The 17810-nt window shown below is 45.8% G+C and overlaps 7 protein-coding genes across 7 annotated transcripts; 4 read left to right on the top strand and 3 right to left on the bottom strand.

Moving 5' to 3' along the window:
* Window positions 1-1431: 1431 nt before the first annotated feature.
* Window positions 1432-2917, bottom strand: AOL_s00006g166 (uncharacterized protein; the record flags this gene model as incomplete). Its single annotated transcript, XM_011119475.1, has 3 exons — window positions 1432-1530; window positions 1639-1712; window positions 1933-2917. The coding sequence occupies 3 exons, from the start codon at window positions 2915-2917 to the stop codon at window positions 1432-1434; spliced, it is 1158 nt and encodes a 385-aa protein (XP_011117777.1).
* Window positions 2918-3576: 659 nt separating this feature from the next.
* Window positions 3577-5376, top strand: AOL_s00006g167 (uncharacterized protein; the record flags this gene model as incomplete). Its single annotated transcript, XM_011119476.1, has 5 exons — window positions 3577-3744; window positions 3833-4779; window positions 4845-5050; window positions 5115-5272; window positions 5338-5376. 5 exons carry the CDS (start codon window positions 3577-3579, stop codon window positions 5374-5376), a joined length of 1518 nt encoding a protein of 505 aa, XP_011117778.1.
* A 150-nt stretch (window positions 5377-5526) lies between these two features.
* AOL_s00006g168 (uncharacterized protein) lies at window positions 5527-11154 on the bottom strand (the record flags this gene model as incomplete). Its single annotated transcript, XM_011119477.1, has 10 exons — window positions 5527-5796; window positions 5865-7583; window positions 7635-10124; window positions 10174-10262; window positions 10316-10366; window positions 10430-10585; window positions 10644-10692; window positions 10753-10877; window positions 10942-11008; window positions 11077-11154. 10 exons carry the CDS (start codon window positions 11152-11154, stop codon window positions 5527-5529), a joined length of 5094 nt encoding a protein of 1697 aa, XP_011117779.1.
* A 569-nt stretch (window positions 11155-11723) lies between these two features.
* On the top strand, window positions 11724-12479 carry AOL_s00006g169 (uncharacterized protein; the record flags this gene model as incomplete). The annotated part of the gene is made up of 5 exons (XM_011119478.1): window positions 11724-11796; window positions 11899-11978; window positions 12075-12200; window positions 12263-12342; window positions 12419-12479. The coding sequence occupies 5 exons, from the start codon at window positions 11724-11726 to the stop codon at window positions 12477-12479; spliced, it is 420 nt and encodes a 139-aa protein (XP_011117780.1).
* Window positions 12480-13125: 646 nt separating this feature from the next.
* Window positions 13126-14991, top strand: AOL_s00006g170 (uncharacterized protein; the record flags this gene model as incomplete). Its single annotated transcript, XM_011119479.1, has 2 exons — window positions 13126-13186; window positions 13259-14991. The coding sequence occupies 2 exons, from the start codon at window positions 13126-13128 to the stop codon at window positions 14989-14991; spliced, it is 1794 nt and encodes a 597-aa protein (XP_011117781.1).
* Window positions 14992-15416: 425 nt separating this feature from the next.
* Window positions 15417-16136, top strand: AOL_s00006g171 (uncharacterized protein; the record flags this gene model as incomplete). Its single annotated transcript, XM_011119480.1, has 2 exons — window positions 15417-15719; window positions 15813-16136. The coding sequence occupies 2 exons, from the start codon at window positions 15417-15419 to the stop codon at window positions 16134-16136; spliced, it is 627 nt and encodes a 208-aa protein (XP_011117782.1).
* A 426-nt stretch (window positions 16137-16562) lies between these two features.
* Window positions 16563-17540, bottom strand: AOL_s00006g172 (uncharacterized protein; the record flags this gene model as incomplete). The annotated part of the gene is made up of 2 exons (XM_011119481.1): window positions 16563-16788; window positions 16867-17540. 2 exons carry the CDS (start codon window positions 17538-17540, stop codon window positions 16563-16565), a joined length of 900 nt encoding a protein of 299 aa, XP_011117783.1.
* Window positions 17541-17810: the final 270 nt, after the last annotated feature.

Genomic DNA, 17810 nt, shown 5'->3' on the forward strand with positions numbered 1-17810 from the left:
TTAATTGAAATCGAAAATGGAAATTGGAAATTGGATTTTGCACGGAAGCCGGAAAAGAAAGAAAGAAAGATTTCATTCATGTGCTGGAAGTCGAAGTTAACAAGTACAAGCTGGAGGGGCGGTCTGGGATTATTAATAAGCAGAGCCCGCTACAGTGCACAGGTACTCTCCACTACATGTATACTGTTAACTTATCTTAACATGAACTGGATCATTTGACTGTATCTTCCCTGAACGGGTTTTTCATCCTTTCCTTTGCCCCGGGGCGCCTCAATTTCATAATATAACCGTATTAGACAAGTCAAATAAAATCCCTTAACGAGAGGATCAGGATCACATCTGATATGGGCACAGCTTTCGCAGCTCAGCCTCGATCGAATACAATTAAGTTGCAATTGCAGGTCCAGATGTAACACCATTAGTTTCTACACCATCCGGATATCGTTATATTATACCAGTTCCTACTTACTCGCTGCCAAGTATCTACAAGTGTATATAAGTCTGTAGGTAAGTATATATTGTATATACTCATCAGCTTATAATTATCTCATGCATCCAAACATGCACCACTGGAATCGTTCCCGGGCACGCGCACGGGGATATATGCGGAGCTTTAACCTTTTCTCTCCCACTAAACCCCTTTCGCTCGCTTCCCACGATGAAGAGAAAGTAAAAAAAAAAAAAGGTTCTGAGCATCGAAATCGACGATGACGAACCCAGTTCCCCAGTACACCAGACCGCCTAATTCCGGAGAGCGACCTTTCTGGAATTTCGAACGGGTGCATAGCATGGCATGGCATGGCATGGGGGGTGGTTGTAAGCGTCCTGCATACTTTTAACCACCATTGACCATATACTAGTATCGATCGAAACCTTGTCGGTGTCTAACAACCTCCGACAGTACCTTCGAGAGTTAGTCTTTGCTGACTCATACAGCTTGGCCCTGCAAGAGACGAAATTTAAATTATATGGGAACGGGCGTCCGCGGGGTACGATTCAATGTACATATGTAAGTAGGTAAGTACATGTTACTGTGTATGCACTGCACACCTGAGCTGAGAGGGAGAAAGGGAGAGAGAGCTCGTAAAATTTGTCCTCTTTGGTATCCCGATTACGATATCATCCGAGCCGATACTGCCCAGTGCTGGTATATCTCTGAGTTCTTTAAAATTTGCTTCAAAAAGTGTCGTAAGTCGTATACGTTTTTAACCACGTACACTCTGTCCTTATGTAAAAAATTTTCTCATGAACATTTGAATATTTTCTATGAGGCTCAATTCTAGGCGAATTAAGGTATTCGAGAAAATAGCCAAATATGAAAGAGGCATAGTTTATATACAGTAAGTTATCGCTGGTATACGTAATATACACACAGTACGCACCTCTCGCCACGGTCACGGTACAGTACCCCCATCATTTCTTAATTAATCCTTACACCTTTTTCTCCTTCTTCTCCTTCCCACGCGGCCTTTCGGTCACAACCCACGGATTCTTCTTCCCCACCTTTCTTGTTTTGTATCCTGATTTCGTCTGGATAAAAAAAATATATCAGTTTAGTTTAGTTTCAGAATAACGTGAACGCTCTAACACTTATAACGCTATAACGTTATTGAGTGTGAGGGGCTGAGTAATCCTTACCGGTATACCCCAAGGGCTCACCGGGTGACGGTTACCCTTGGACTTTCCTCTACCACCACCGTGGGGATGATCACCTGTGCAGCAGTAAATTCGATGAGTCAGCTATCTCTTTCTTCGTTCCTTTTTAATATCGGCTCTCGCCATTCTCGTTTCGGGACCGGTTGGTAGACGCGGCCTCCGGAACTCAAAATGAAAATGAATCCACCTCGAGTGTGTATTTTTATGTAATGAATGAATGAAATCTGTAACGGGATGATGCAGGTGGGAAATGAAGACGACGAATTAACTACTCACATGCGTTCATAGCGACACCTCTGACGGTTGGCCTGATTCCTAACCATCTTGACCGCCCAGCTTTTCCAAGCTGTCTATGTCTCCATGTCGGATTGCTTACGACGCCCACTGTAGCAGCAGCATCAATCATGAACCGTCTGACTTCACCGCTCTGCAATCTAACAATTGCAAACCCACGTCCTTCATCCTTAGCAACTACGGTTGCGTATGTTCCAGCCGCTCTACAGAACTTCGCTGGTCCGTTAGGGATAGTTGCAACAGCGTGGATGACAGCTCCAATGGGAATATATCTCAATGGAAGACAATTCCCTCTCCATGCAGTCTTCGCGGCAAGCATACCGGGATCGATAACACCTCCCATACTTGCTAGGAGATCTGCCGGAACACCACCTCTGTAACTTTGTACTTTATCTCCAGCACGTAATCCATCCGCCGCTAGAATGTAACTTTTCTTCCCAGAATCCTTACTTGTGATCAATGCGATATGTGCGCTTCTACCGGGATCGTACTCGATTCTGTCAACAGTATGAGGTCCTCCGGCGAATCTACTAAAATCAACTGTTCGAATCCTTCGTTTATGACCACCACCACGATGACGAACGGTTATCCGTCCGGAATTGTTACGTCCTCCCAATCCGTGTCCTTTTCGGGGGATGGTAAGTGCGAGGTATGGTTTCCCTTTCCACAGATGATCGTTTATGGGTCTTCGGAGATGTCGCACACCTGGTGTTCGTGGTTTATATGTTCGCATACGAATTGTTTCTTCGCTTCGATCCGGTGGCTTTGCGAAGGGACTTTCGAAGCTGGAGATTGGGATTGATGAGGTCGGTGAGGATTCGACGGCCGTGGCATAGTTTCTATTACTGCTGGATAGAGTAGGGTATACAGCTGCAGTTGAACCTAAGATTCGAGAGGTAGAGGCATTGGAGATGGAATTGCAGCTTCGGCTTAGAAGCCGTGCTATCGAAGTTGATCCGATGAGCATCGTGGGCGTGTATAGGTCCTTTGTAGTGGGGGGGAATGGTTGTCGTCCGCTGGGTAGAGTGTTTCGTCCGGCCCCGCCCCGCCGGCTTAGTTTGGCGTAATAATTGAAGGAACTCGAGATATTATGCTATCGTATCGCCATAACCTCCCCAATGCGGCGCTAAAATGGGGGCAAATCGTATCGTTTCCCGAGAAAAGCCCGTCTACGAGAATGTTCGTGGATCGGTTTATATTGAAAAAGGATGTGGTTGTGAAGTTATCGCTAAAAACCTTGACCCAGCAAAGAAACTTAAACCACCACACACAACAACATCTCGACATCTCCAGATTCTTAGACATCAAGTCGTATATCAGCTAGTTTTATTAAAAAGAAAAGAGGCAAAAATTTATAAGCTAATGTTATAACTATTCGGACTTTCATGTTCAATCCCTCACGGGCTTTGCCGAGGATATATCATACGCCAGGTTTTTGTATGCTATTCTCAAGTATATAAAAGCGTGCAAATGACTAATACTTCGAATTCAAATATAGTAAAATCAATACATGAAATAGTATCACCAAGAAAAATAAACATCTATATCGGTTTCTTTCCCGCATACTATAAAGGAAATAGTATTAGAGTCCGAACAATCTCAAGTTCGAGTACTATATCAGTCGAAATGGCGGCAACGGCAGACTCCCTAGCTCCCGTCTCGAATCTACCCCCACCAATGCGAGAGTACCTCATTCACTTCGCCCAAGTGCACGAGACATTCCGCAAACCAGAGCTCGAATCTCTCGCAAAGTTATTCAATATAGATTACGAAATCCTACAGTATTCCGAAAAGGTATATTATCAATTTCAATATTATATACTGTAATATATCTAAGAAGCTAACATAAACCTTCTAAACGGAATGAATGTCCAAACCAAAGTCTCCATTCGCACGCATAGCCCTAAAATCAAACGAAGCCGCCAAAACCCTCATCTCCCGCTCAATCCTATCAAAGGCCATCTACGAACTCTGGGGCACAGGTACAACCTACGATGAAGTCCACACCTCTGTCAAATCACGTACCTCCCACCTCTGGCATCTCTACAAGACCTGTTCCTTCAAATTCGGGTTCGAGTCTTTCAACGGCATGAGAACCGAATCCTACAAAAAGAAACTAATAGAGTCATTCTCATACGTTGGGTTCGATGGTCCAATCCGTATGAAGAACCCGGATGAACTATTCGTTATAATGGAGGATTACGAAGCCACTTCCATGGTTGATTTGGAACGCTTTGCGGCTTTAAATATCGATGAGAAGGCTGAGGCTCCTTCTCGGAATCCTACGCATCTGGATGAACCCCATCAGATATATTTCACACGATTTATTGGGAAGTCAAGTAGAGCGATAATAGAGACTTACGATCTCAAAAAACGAAATTATATCGGTACAACATCGATGGATGCTGAGTTATCATTAGTAACCGCGAATATGGCTCATGTCGGTCCCGGGAAACTAGCATACGACCCTTTCGTGGGTACCGGTAGCTTTGCGGTTGCATGTGCACATTTTGGGGCTGTGACGTTTGGATCGGATATCGATGGGAGAATGATAAGAGGTACAAAATCTGGGAAAAGTCTCAGGAGTAATTTTGAACAGTATAAGATTATGGATAGGTATGGTGATATGTTTGTTAGTGATTTGACGAACAGCCCGCTGGGCAGGTTCGGAGCGACAGCAGAAGGCGGGAAGAAGAGGAGTGAGCAGATCTTCGATGCGATTATTTGTGATCCACCGTATGGGGTTAGAGAAGGATTGAAGGTCTTGGGGAGCAGAGACCCGTCGAGGCCGAAGGTACCAACTATCATTGACGGAGTTGCACAGCATACGTATGTAAAATCATTTGCGATATGAGGTTTAAAATTGAGATTCTAACATTTAAAAATAATTATAGGTTGAAGGACTTCGTTCCTCCAAAGCGGCCATACAGCTTCGATAAAATGCTGAACGACATTATGAACTTCGCATCCACACATTTAGTACCAAACGGTCGTCTTTGTATTTGGTTACCCACCGCGGATGAAGATTTTAACGAATTCTCGGTCCCAGCGCATAGGAATCTCAAATTAGAGTCGATTTGTGTTCAGAATTTTAATAAATGTGGGTAGTGCTCAATTCTATATAGACAGTTGCTTTACCACAATCACTAACGACGTTGCTATAGGGTCTCGAAGATTACTTACGTACACTCGGTACGAGGTCGATCAAGACCAGCCGGTAGTAGACGAAGAGGTTTTGCCTGATGCTACTGAAGAAACTCTTGATACTGCGAAGGCTAGACTCGCAAGGACTGCGGATGCTCTGAATCCATTCCGAAGAAAGGTAAATCCCACTATTTCTTCTAGAGAGGTCACTCACACACTAATCCTATTCCCATATCTCAACAGTACTTCGAGGGCTTTAAGACACCTCCATCAGAAGATTAACCGCCATATACTAGAGATAAGTCACATATAAAAGAGAATATGCACCAAAGGATATTTCCTTTTTTTTCTTTACAAACTTTTATGAATTATGATACCCAAGAATTTAGTTTTTATAAAACAAAAATCTAAAAGAAAGACTTTTAAACGACCCTAATGCATCCTGCCAATCTCATCCAGTGCATTCGTTAAAAGCACCAACAGCTGACCGTCCCCATGAGCAACCCTAACCGCCTGCGAAATATACGGGAACATAACCAACAAGTGTCGTTTCGTCCTTTCTACAGCCGCCGGAGGGGTAACCGCCTGGGCCTCCTCGCCTTCAAACCTCGCACACCGTAGCTTCGTAAACTTGTCCATGATGTAAACGATCTCCTTCCTCTGACATCTTGGCTGCGGCGTTCTTCCTCGAAGTGGTTGATCCTAAAAGTATCACAAATATAAATTAGCCACCCCAAGTTCATAACAAGTACTTTAAGGGTCGAACTCACCGCCGCAAATCTCCTCAGCACGACAGACACCCTAACCAACATCCACGGTATCGCCACCCCCGCCAAACTAACCCACTCTTCGCCTTCCCTCTCCCCGCAAAGCTCAAACAGCTCATCCAAACATTTGTAACCCACTCTCGCCCGTCTCTCCAGCACTAGATCACTGGTACACCCGAACAACATCTCTTTCCCTCCACCATAGCTTCCACCATCCTTGAAACTAATATCCAACTCCCCATCCAAAACCTTATATAACAACGACGCATTAAACACACTTTTCACATAACGTTCCTTCACATGAAACGGCACAAACCCCCTGCCTAGTCTCGGAATAATCAAATCCCTGGCTTGTTCGAAAGCCGTAATATCAAATTTCTCGTCCTTAAGCACAACATCAACATCTTCGTCATCGCAGTCCGCAGTGACAATAGCACATGTAACATCAACAATGTCTTCCCATATCCTGACCCTGATATCGTCGTTAAGCTCCATAGTATCAAGAATAGGTATCAAATCCTTGAGAATCGTGAGTGAGACTTTGGTAGCTTGAATCCATAATGCCTCTTTCTTTGTCGTTGCTCCTGGGTAAAATTTGTATTTTAATTGGATAGATTCACCAAGACCCTGGAGAACCGCGGATACGGCGCCACTGTCGTAAATATCCGGACCCGAGCCAGCGTGCTTAAGGGATAGATTTGCTAGGGTTGAGATAATCGTAGAAGAAACAGCAACGTATGATGGCTTCCGGGTTTTCGTATCACTGTTGGAGGCTGCTTTGTATGGTAACCTGCTTAGGAAGGCGAGTTCTTTCAAAACCAGTGATGTCCAGTCTGTCGAATCCGTATTTATCGTCTTAATCGAATCAAGTATTGAAGTTTGTAACGCACTTAACGTTTCAACGTCGAAGAAGTAAGCCGGTAACTCGGGGTATAGCATGCAATCCCTAAAGACGCCGAGTGCCTGTTCAATATCCGCGGTTGAGGTAATTGATCCCATAAGTTTATATAATGGCCTAAATGCATTTATAAACGCCGTTAGGGTCTCCTGTGAGTTGTTCTGGCCCCCTTCTTCGATCTCTTCGACTAAACCTCTACCCTGTTTTGCCCACAAATCCCATGCTTCTCGTTTCGACCCCACGGCAATTTCTTCTGATATAGTGGCTTTTTCGAGTAGTCTTGCGAGCTCCCTATATACAGTCTTGGTGACTTCGAAACTCCGCCAGTCCAGTAAATGGCGTAGGTACTTGATATACGTACTCCAGATCGCCTCGAAGCTCGATAGCATCTGGAATACGTTCAAGAAGTTGGAGTAGAGATTACTTGTTCCCTTAAGAATAAGAACAACAGTCTCATCCCATTGTTTCCTCTCCGGTGCGGGTAAACGTCCCTCTTGAAGGAGGGTTTCTGTAGTCGACATCATCTTGAACACGACGATATTTAAACAGGAGCTCCATGCTTTGGGACCGAGTATGTGGCCGTACGAGTCGAAGATGCGAAATAATGTTTGAATCGAGCCGTTTCGAACCTCTGACCGGGGGTCTTTAGTTATCTCGGCGAGTCTAAGGAGCAAGATGAGCCATAAAACCATGCTAGTACTCGAGCCTTGTGAACGAACGGCGGCAAGAAGTTCTTTATCGGTATTCGGGAAATCGTGTTCGCTTTCATTGTCAGACTTTTGGCCTTGGAGGAAGTCGGAAATATTCCAAAAATAGGTAATCGTCTGGTATCATTAGTACTTCGGTCACGGGAAGATTCATAGTTGGGTTCTTACTGTTAATGAGATATTCAAGTCATCCACCTGTGCACAGAATGAATAGAGAGTATCGATAAGGACCAAGACACAGTCGATGGGCAAGAGCCCCAGAAAATCAGTACATATAAGCTGCAAGGAAGCAAACGAGGTCTTGAGCAAGCGTATAGACTTTCCAGCTGGTCTAAATGCCTTCCCTTCAACGGGTGCCTTGAACGCGGTATTCATAATACTGAAGAGGATATCCCAGCCAGACTTTAGAGTCTCCCCGGATTGTTCAAGCATTGTCGTTAGAGCTTCCAACGCCGACTTGTGGATATCCGCGTCGACTAGTTTGACAGTATTGCTATGTGTATCCGCACCAGCCTGGTTTCCGTCTTCAAGGCCTCGGAGTTCTTTCAAAAGTGAACCCAAAATCCGCTCCTGAATGTCTATAGCACCAGGAGAGTCTGAATGTAGCGTCCTTGCAGATAGTATAACAAACTCATGTAAGATCTCCGAAGCCTTCAGCCTAATTGCTCCTTCAATTCCTTTTGATGTTGATGCAAGGAGTAGATAGTGCTGAATTGTATCCCACCCATTATCTTCAGGATCGTCCGTTATCAATCGCTCGATGTTAACCTGGACCAACTCCCCAAGTTTAGATATTGCAAAAGTGTTATCAATAGCCATAGCAGATGAAGACTTGCGCCGGCTTCCGATACTACTGATTCGGCGGTGCCCAAATCCAGGTGGTTTATGACCTGGTAAAACCGGCATGGCGCCACGTATGCGTTTAGCCTGGGCGGTTTCTGCAATAGGCGTGGGTGGTGCTTCCAATTCATCAAGATCTAGCAAGTCGCACAATGCACGCAGGAACGAGCGGAATGCTTCGTTGTTGAATTCTCTTGTGCTTTCAAATAGCTTCTGCGAAGTCCCCTCGACTGCTGCGATCTCGGGTCCTACATTTGCTAATATGGCCTGGCCGTCGTTTGCAGATCTTTGTGAGTCCATAGACTTAACGGATTGTGACGATGACTTGGTATTTGCACGGTATGTAGACTGTAAAATATAGTCAGTCTGCTGCAGGGCTTCGAGAACTATTGTCCAGGAGTCTTTGAGAGTAGTCCCTAAAGCCGTTCCGATGTTCAATAAAGCCCGCAAGCACACTAGATTTCGAACATTCAGTGCGAGAGGTTTAGATTCGGCTCCCGGTACTGTTAAATTTGTTGGGACAGATGTTGGTGTTTCTCTCCCTGAAGAAGCTTCGTGGAAACCTGAGTAGGCGATATGGGAGGACAGCACCTGCGGAGGTACCGCTGCCTTCCCAAGAGTTGTAAGGAAAGCATCCCTGGGAGTTGAAAGGTCTAATACACCTGCAACTTGCGTAAACTTTTGTAGAGACCTGACCAAGCTATGGTAGTAATCATTATCAAGCGTGGCGTATAGATATGTCGAATAGAGCGCCAAAACCGCGGGCCAGCAGGTGTCTACGATGGATGCGCATGTCTGTATATCAGCTTGGAGTGGGTGGTCCTCAAGGGTTAGCGGATTGAGTATTCCCTTGAACCGCCTCTTCATTGTCGAACTCTTCCTAGATAGACTATTCGGCGGTGTCTTCTTTTCTTGGTTCTCACCCCCACTTGTGGCATCGCTGTCGTTGGCGGTCTGGGCCTGCACTGATGCTTTGAGCCTGCGTTTCTTGGAACCTTTGGTATCTGAAGATGCTGTCGCTAGCGGGAGTATGAATTTTGCCAATCCCTCTGAAAAGCTATTTATGCAACTTAGAACCAAGGCGTAAAGGTACGATTCTGGCGTGGCAGGCGGTTCCGTTTTGTCAAGTTGTTCTATGCATGGGACCCGTACTGAGCTCCATTGAAGACTCAGGCCCGGTACTGCAGAATCACTAATCCCGGAAACACCACCAATAATTCCAGCGACACCTCCGGCTTCGAGCGCTAATTGTTCATTGGACATATTCCGAAGGGCATTTTGATCCAGTGGAATCGATGATTGCGTTCCCAATCCAATAATGCTTGGTTTTTCTTTCGCCAGGCGAGCAAGCATCGCCGTTAGTTCCCTCAAAACGGGCTTCTTTTCTTCTCGAGCGTCGTATACTGAGTATAGCCTTCTCAGCAACGATGCTTCTGCGAAAAGCCCTCTAACAATTTCCATACAAAGGGCCCGTTTCCATCCTGGCCCAGCATCTGGATCCAGCATATGCATAAGAAGTCCCAGCGCTACTTCACATTCCGATTCTAATATTGAAAGATGACGTCGTAAGAGAACATAGAATATTCGAATTACACGTACGGCGATTGGGAAGTTTGTGCGGTTTGAGAGAGACCTAATGACGAATGGGGCGACTCGAGCGCGAACGATGTGCGCTTGCTCCTTATGGGAGAGAAATATTTCGAAGTGATTGGCTAATACGGACTCGATGAGTTCGAGTCCGAACGGTTGGGGAATCTGTGTAAACTGAACATGCTGAGGTTTTTGTCCTTCGGTCTGTAGACAGAGATCTTGGAATACCTAATGATTTTGTTAGATTGGAGTTACAGATGGTAGGGGATTCGCATACTCTATATGCATCCGCAGCAGCCGGGCGCAGCGATATTATCTCGCCGTCTACTGAGACGCCTTCCGAAGTCGGAATTTCAGGTGCCTTATCTTTTGAAATTAGTATCTGTTTATATATCAAGGGGATAGAGCTTCTTAAATACCATCTTCGGCGGCCACTTTATCAAATACTGATGTTATAAGTTGCTGTAAAGCTGCCACCACATTAGCAGGGCCCTTCCAACAAGTGTATATGTATTTTGAATCCTATTACTCACTAGCGGCAGCTGTGCTATTCACGACGGCGACCTTGGTTCCTTGTAAACTCGAACATATCGCCAACGTATCCTCCAGATATTTCCCCTTGATGTTGGAAGCATAGTTTTGTAATAACGACGGAAGAGCTTGGAGGATCTTAAGCTGGATATCAGGGCCTATCCATGAGTATCAGTATGCCGAGAGATGTAAAGTCGCAGGTTGCGGAGGACGGACCAAGAGATACAGCATCTCTGAATGCATCCAAGACTTCTCTTAACCTTGACTATAGGGATGCTTAGTAAGAAAATATTCGGTATGTAGCCCAAGGAAGTCAATTGGGTACCTGAGCGAGGGCTTTTGCTACGATTAAGCGTTGTAGACAGCTTATGCCCATGGCAGTTATCCGGGGATGTTTGGAAGCGCATGCCAATATGAATGGCGACGGGAACGACGGCTTCCGCGAGAGTTCTATACACATATTCCGAGTGAGAATGATCCTAGATACGTGCTTGAAGTTTGGCTCGGTTTGTACCTCGTGCGACTTCGTTCTCCGGACTTGACGATAGGATCTTGAGCTCCGCTAGTGACTTCTCGGTCGCCTGTATGATTTGTCGCACATTATCAGAACTGATCTAGGTAAGAATCAGAGGCCTGGTAGGAAACATACAGATCTCAGGTCACCACTGCGCTTCCTTGCCTCTGCCAGCAGTGACGTGAGCTCATGGGTGAGGATCTGGGCGGTCATGATGATGTCGCAGGCGCAGATGGACTACCAGGCCACTATTACTGCCACTACTGAGCTGCCACTATTTCGAATATTTCAATCGATATGGTTGGTAACTCCGACGATACTGGGAATCACTATTCCGGTCAGTTCCGATGGTCCGGCATGAAGTTTATGAGATAGGTATCTCGACATCCGACAGGTAGCGTACGTAGTGTCGTGCAGTGTAATGTCAAATGGGAAATTAAATTACGGGCTGCGCGTCACCATCGGTTCCAGCATTTGATAGGTAGCAAGCAATTAGCAACAGGTTGAAATGGTGGCCCCAATTTAGGCTTTTAAGCCGCCTTGTCTTTCCCCCCACCATTTGCTCTGCCTGGCTGGACCGTTGTTTGGGAGCCGGCTGACCTCCACGCGAGCATTGCTGTCCCACCATTGATTGATTCAATTGCCCTGTTCGATCAGCCCAACTATCTTCACCACCATCACCATTAGCTCCCACCAGCTGCAGCTACTATCAGCACCACCACCACCATCGCTATCATAGTCACGGCTCCGAGTGTTATCCTGACTACAATAATAAATTCAGCATGTCGGCAAAGGTCCCAAGAAACTTCCGACTCTTAGAGGAGCTTGAGAAAGGCGAGAAGGGTCAAGGATCCGGTATGCTTTCATTTTCCTAGTCCTATTAACATATCTGTAGACCCGATTAGACTTCGACGTTAAGCTAATACGGTATTATAATCAATTTTTGAACTCTTATAGATGCCTGTTCTCTCGGACTTGACGATGGAAACGATATCATGATGACTAACTGGAACGGCACCATCCTCGGCCCTCCCCACGTTCGTAACCTCACCCTCCCCGCTTTACCCCTCCAGAACCTTTTATTTTTTACCTTTTTACCCTTTTGCCTTTTATTAATTACTATATATACACAGAGCGTCCATGAGAATCGGATCTACAGTGTCAAACTTCATTGTGACGAGCAGTACCCGGATGTACCACCGACGGTTCAGTTCTTGTCTAGAATCAATCTACCATGCGTGAGTCAGGAAGATGGAAAGGTTGGTTTCACCCCCTCCTTCAATTATTCGGCCAGAGACTTAACTAATAATTATGTGTATAGGTTGACCCTACAAAGTTGCAGTGTCTTGGAAATTGGAAGCGGGAATATACCATGGAGACCGTCCTTCTAGAACTTCGAAGGTATTATCATATAATCCTCCATTTATAATCTTTTATCGAGTGGTATCACTAACGAGGAGGTTATCGTAAATATCAGGTTCATGGCTAGCGGAAATAACAAGAAACTCCCACAACCACCAGAGGGAAGCACCTTCTAGGCATTCTTCAAACTTTCAGTATATACCACTGAAGCCAGCTCCATATTCCATGATCTCGGGGTCCCTTCTTAGCTTGTTAGGAGGGTCCCGAGACCGCACACTCTAGAAGGCGATGAACTCGGGAGCCGGGGGAGTTGGATAGAGTTGGAAACCCCATTACCCTCTCCCGGGTATGAAGGTGTTTTTGGCGTTTTTTCTTCTTCCTATTTTTGTCGGAGAGCGTAAAGAGTCCAGTCGTAAACCCGCGACGATGCAATCAATCAATCAATCAATCAATCAATCGATCGATGTATCTGCTTGTGCGCATTGCTCATTGACGATGTAATGAACCTCAGCATACAACCAGCGAATGAAACCCCCCTTTTTTATTTATCTATCTATTTATTTATCTATTCTACTTCCTCTTCTTCTTCTTAAAATCTATAGAACTTCCTCTATCTCTGATCTTAATCATATACTGCAGGTCGGCTGACAAGCGGTATACAACATTAGTTTGCTTGGAAAGTTAACGAACTCAAGACCAACACCAAAAATTTCTGACCTACAAAACACAACCATTCGGTGAACGCTTTTTTAACCTCCACAGCGAAGGATGGTCACGATAAAACCGCCATAGCCTGCGCACCCACTTCTTGAGCATCCTTAGATGCGATTACCGGCCTCCAAAACAGCCGCTCTACATAGAAATGTAGCCCATCGTGCTGCCTGTAAGTGGTTTCTCTTCATTCCACCTTTACTTCCAACGGGAAATCTAACTGGTCCCGTGCTGCCATAAACAGGTCTCGCCTTATACCGCAGACTCCTCAAGCACACCCAAAAAACCACCACCCTCACACTCCCCTCCACATCCACAGAAACACCCCCACCACCTCCCCCACCCTCTCAACTCGGCCGATCCATAAAATCCATCGTCACCCGTGAATTCAGAAAATACGGTACCTGCGACACCGCAATCGTCAAGATCCGCGCTGCCTTAACATTAGGTTACAAAGCTGAAAAATGCCTTCGTCTCGCAACCGCTGTCCCACCTGACCCCATCGAACTTGCGAGGTTATCTGCATTCCTAAATCTCTATCGTCAACGCCGTGAAGCCCCTCCGCTGGTTCGAATGCAAGCAGCGAATATTACTGTTCAGCCAAAACCAAAACCAAAACCTCCCAAACCTGTCAACCCGAATTTATCCCTCTTACCTTTCGATCTCCGTTTCAAACCTACAATAATTGGTGGTAACACCATACCCTTCATTCGATACACCGGAACGAAACAATCTCCAGAATTATCCGGGATATTAAACAAGAAAATAAAACAGAAGGTTAAACGTGATGATTTGCTGGATCAATTGAAACAAGATAGGGAGTATGCGAACGCGGAGGATATTTTTGAAAATGAATTATGGAATGAAGCGGGGAGGGAGTGGAGGAAGGAGAATCCGGATGAGAATCCTACGGTAGATGGGTACTGGAAAACAGAGGTGACACGGGCACAAATGAGATTGCAGCTTAAACTGTGGGCTCATCAGGTTTCGGTATGGGAGAGGTCTGGGAGGTGTATGGATAGGATTGAGGATCATAAAAGAAGGGTCAAGGAGTTTATGGCAAAGTTAAAAGCGGAGAAGATGAAAAAGAAAGGAACGAGCGAGAATGTTGAACAAATTGGAGATTCCGGCAGCGAGATAGAGAATAGTGTGGGAAAGGTTGGGGTAGTGGGGGAAAGAGATATCGGTGGCTTGGATTCTGATGTGGAGGGCTTTGAATCAACAGGGGAACCAAGGGTTGAAGGGATTGAGAGTCAGGAACAATACTCCGACAGCATTGATTCACAAATGGAAGCCCTGAATGCACAATTGAAGGCAGCGGGGCTCGACCTCGGCCCACAGCCGATAGCGTCCGCGAAGAAACCTAGAGCTGAGACGAAGAAACCGGAACCGCAGCCAAGGTCAGAGCCAGAGCCAGAGCTTGACGACATGGATGCTGAAATGGAGGCCCTCAATGCGCAACTTCGAGCAGCTGGCTTTAACCCAACATCACGAATTCCCAACCCCAGGAAATCCGGTCGTGGTAATAAGTTCGAACCCCGACGCTACAGCCGTGATGATAACTTCGAACCAAGAGATTACAACCACCGTAACAATAACTTCGAACCAAGAGACCACGGCCGTAAAGACAACTTCAGATCTAGAGATTACAACAGCCGCGGCGGGAGAACAGACACCCGCCAAAACTCCTATTCAAGATCACGCTATGATAACTACGACGACAGAAGCCCTCGAGAGCCAAGACCACGATATAATAATCGCGACAGTAACAGGCTTCCTAGAGAATCAAAACCACGATCAAAACGGCAACCTAGCCCGAAACGTCAAGAGGATGAACATCACGGTAGACAAGAAGGCCAAAAGGAAAACAGGCACGCCCAAAGATCTGACAATGGAGCTATGCTGGCAGGGAAGGGAGTAAGGTCCCGAAGAGGACTTGACATTGGTAAAATTTTTGGTTCGGAGGAACCTAAGTGATATCCTCCTATCAAGTCAGAGGACAAGTTGTACATATTGGTAAATGATTCATGATGAGTTACGGAGGATATATTGTGTCCATAGATCTAGATCCTTGTATAATAACTGTACAATATACCCCAATTGTTCTAGTAAATTCTCGATATCTCCCAACAAAGGGCAGCTGCTAGGCACTGCAGTGACTCACATATCCACACTAATACCAGGATGCTTAGACGTTTATTTCTCCCTTTGGGGCGTCTGGGAACGAGGCCTGGATATCTAGGATATTCTCGAATTCTCAAATATTTTGCGACATCAAAATTTCATCTTCCAAAATATTTCCTTGGCATCCAAAACATCCCACCTTCAAACCCCACCACCACCCCACCACCACCCCACCTTACCAATCCACCATCCAAACCGAGCTCTCAAAAGATATCAACATGTCGAACATCTGGATCGCTGCCTCTGACGGCAACACCTCCCAAGTTCTCTCCTACCTCTCGGCCCGGCCAAGCCTTGTAAACGCCAAAGACGAAAACGGGTATACCCCGATTCACGCTGCAGCTTCGTATGGACACCTCGATCTACTTCGTACATTAATAAAAGACCATGGTGGCGATGTAAACCTCCGCGATGACGATGGCGATACACCGTTATTTACAGCTGAGACTGTGGAGGTTGCGAAGCTTTTGGTCGAAGAGTTGGGGGCTGATTGGAGTTTGAAGAATGATGATGGGTTGACAGTATGTCATTTTTTTTGTTCCTTCTTTTTTGTTCTTTATTCATCTTTCAAGATTTGAGAAAGGGGTATTGAGACTAATTTTCTTATGGTATAGGCTGCTGAAACAATTGAAGGAGAAGATGCATACCCCCTCGTAGCAGAGTACCTCCAAACACTGGCATCCAAAGAAGCGATCTTGAGTTCAGACGCTGGAGTTCCACCGGCCGGTATCGCAGTCAATCTCACATCTATGGACGAAGTCGCCGAAGAACTAGAGCCGGTCGACGAAGAGTTTAAGAGAAAGATTGAAGAACTAGCATCAAGACCTGGAGAGTATACTCAGGAAGAACTGCGACAGCTGGTTACTGAGGCTGTTCATAAACACATTTTGGAACCTGAGGAGAGGAATGTTAAAGCGAAGGAGAGCAGGGAGGAGTGATATGGGTGAAGCGCTATGAAGTCGATGATATTTTCGCTTGATAATTTAGACGTCTTTTTCTTCTTCTTCTAATGGACATGATAGCGGGTAGTTATTTTTTTTTCTTTTGTCGGGATAATGAATTTAATGGTTAAAAGATTGCGGATCCATGTATGTACGATAATGGTATGAATAAAAAAAAGTTAGGTCATAGATTCTAAATGCCTCCAGATGAACACAATGCTGGTATATATATACATAAGGTCCAACGAGTCGCAAGCATCTATATACACCGTGTATAAATGAGAAATGCACCCCTCTCTACATAAGCACAAATGAAATGGAAGAAGTTGGGTATAGGTGGGTAGTAGTCCGTGTAGTGTATGTGTGTATTGAATGGCAGCGCTATAGGTATAATCTAGTAAAATATCTAGTAGTGTGGTAGATTTAACCGCGTGTTCTCTGAAGGAATTCGACGACACTGGTGTAGACGACGAGAAGGATACCACCACCGGGTCCGAGACGGAGGACCTTAGGTAGGAAACCCTTGTAGAGGGCTGCGAAACCTTCTTCTCTGGCGACGACGAAGAGGGATGGAACGGCCCAGTTGTATTTTTGGATCTGGCCGGGGACTCTGACGGTGTTTTGAATACGAGATTTGACGACATCGAAACTATTTTGTAGGGTGTCAGTGGGTATTCCAATTTGTATTTATATTCAGGAATATATGAAGTCAGATAATTCAACTTACGGGGTATTCAAGATGGTACCAGCAGTGCCACCGAGGGCACCGGCAATAATGTCGTTACCCATCTGTCCCTGCTTTGTCTCGGCCTTCGGTAGTAGGGCCTTAGCCTGGAAGATGATACCGAAGTATCCAGCGTTCCAGACCATATGTCTCCACATTGTGCTCTCCAATCCATTGTATAGAGCCAGCACACCTTCCGCCCTAACCAACTTGACAAAGCAATCCACCATTCCCTTGTACTTCCCTGCCGAAGCACGATCCTGCAACCGAATTTTGATCAATTCGAAAGGCACGACAACAAACGACTCGCTAACACCGGCAGAAGCACCGGTCAAAACGGCAAGAGGCTGATTCATCTTCTCAATCCCAAAGCTCTGTCGGTAAAAGTTACCCCAATAGTCGTTTGCGGCGAATTTGGTAGCACGCTTGGGAGCTTCCATGAGAATGGGAGCATTGATACCACGGTATAATCGGCCGAACCCTTCGTTCTTGATGATCTTGCGGAAGCAATCGAGGGTGCCGGTGTATGCGTCTGCACCGGTAGCGCCGCCGACCTGCAGCTGTATTCTGGTCTTGACGACATCTAGTGGGTACATGACCAAAATTTCAGAGACACCAGCGACGGCACCAGCCGCGAAGCTGTAGGCGAAAGGAAGAGGCTTCTTGTTTTCCGACATTTTTTTTGGAAGATTTCTTTTTTATCTTTTCCCTTAGGGTGAGGGAGGGAGGGGGAGATATTAGGAGATATGAAAAAGTGTCGTGTGCACGGTGGGCTGAATATTGATATTGAGTACAGTGAGTGGGTGGTTGGATTGGTGTTGTTAGTGTGGTAGGTGACGAAAATGACAGGTCGTCCCGAGGCCGAATTAAAGCGACTTGAACGGTTCGAAGCCCACGAGGCTGGTTTGCAATTGAACTGGAGCTTGAGGTGATCTTCGAGTGAAAAC

Source organism: Orbilia oligospora (assembly GCF_000225545.1).
Source record: "Orbilia oligospora ATCC 24927 unplaced genomic scaffold scaffold00006, whole genome shotgun sequence".
Classification (NCBI taxonomy): Eukaryota; Fungi; Ascomycota; class Orbiliomycetes; order Orbiliales; family Orbiliaceae; genus Orbilia; species Orbilia oligospora.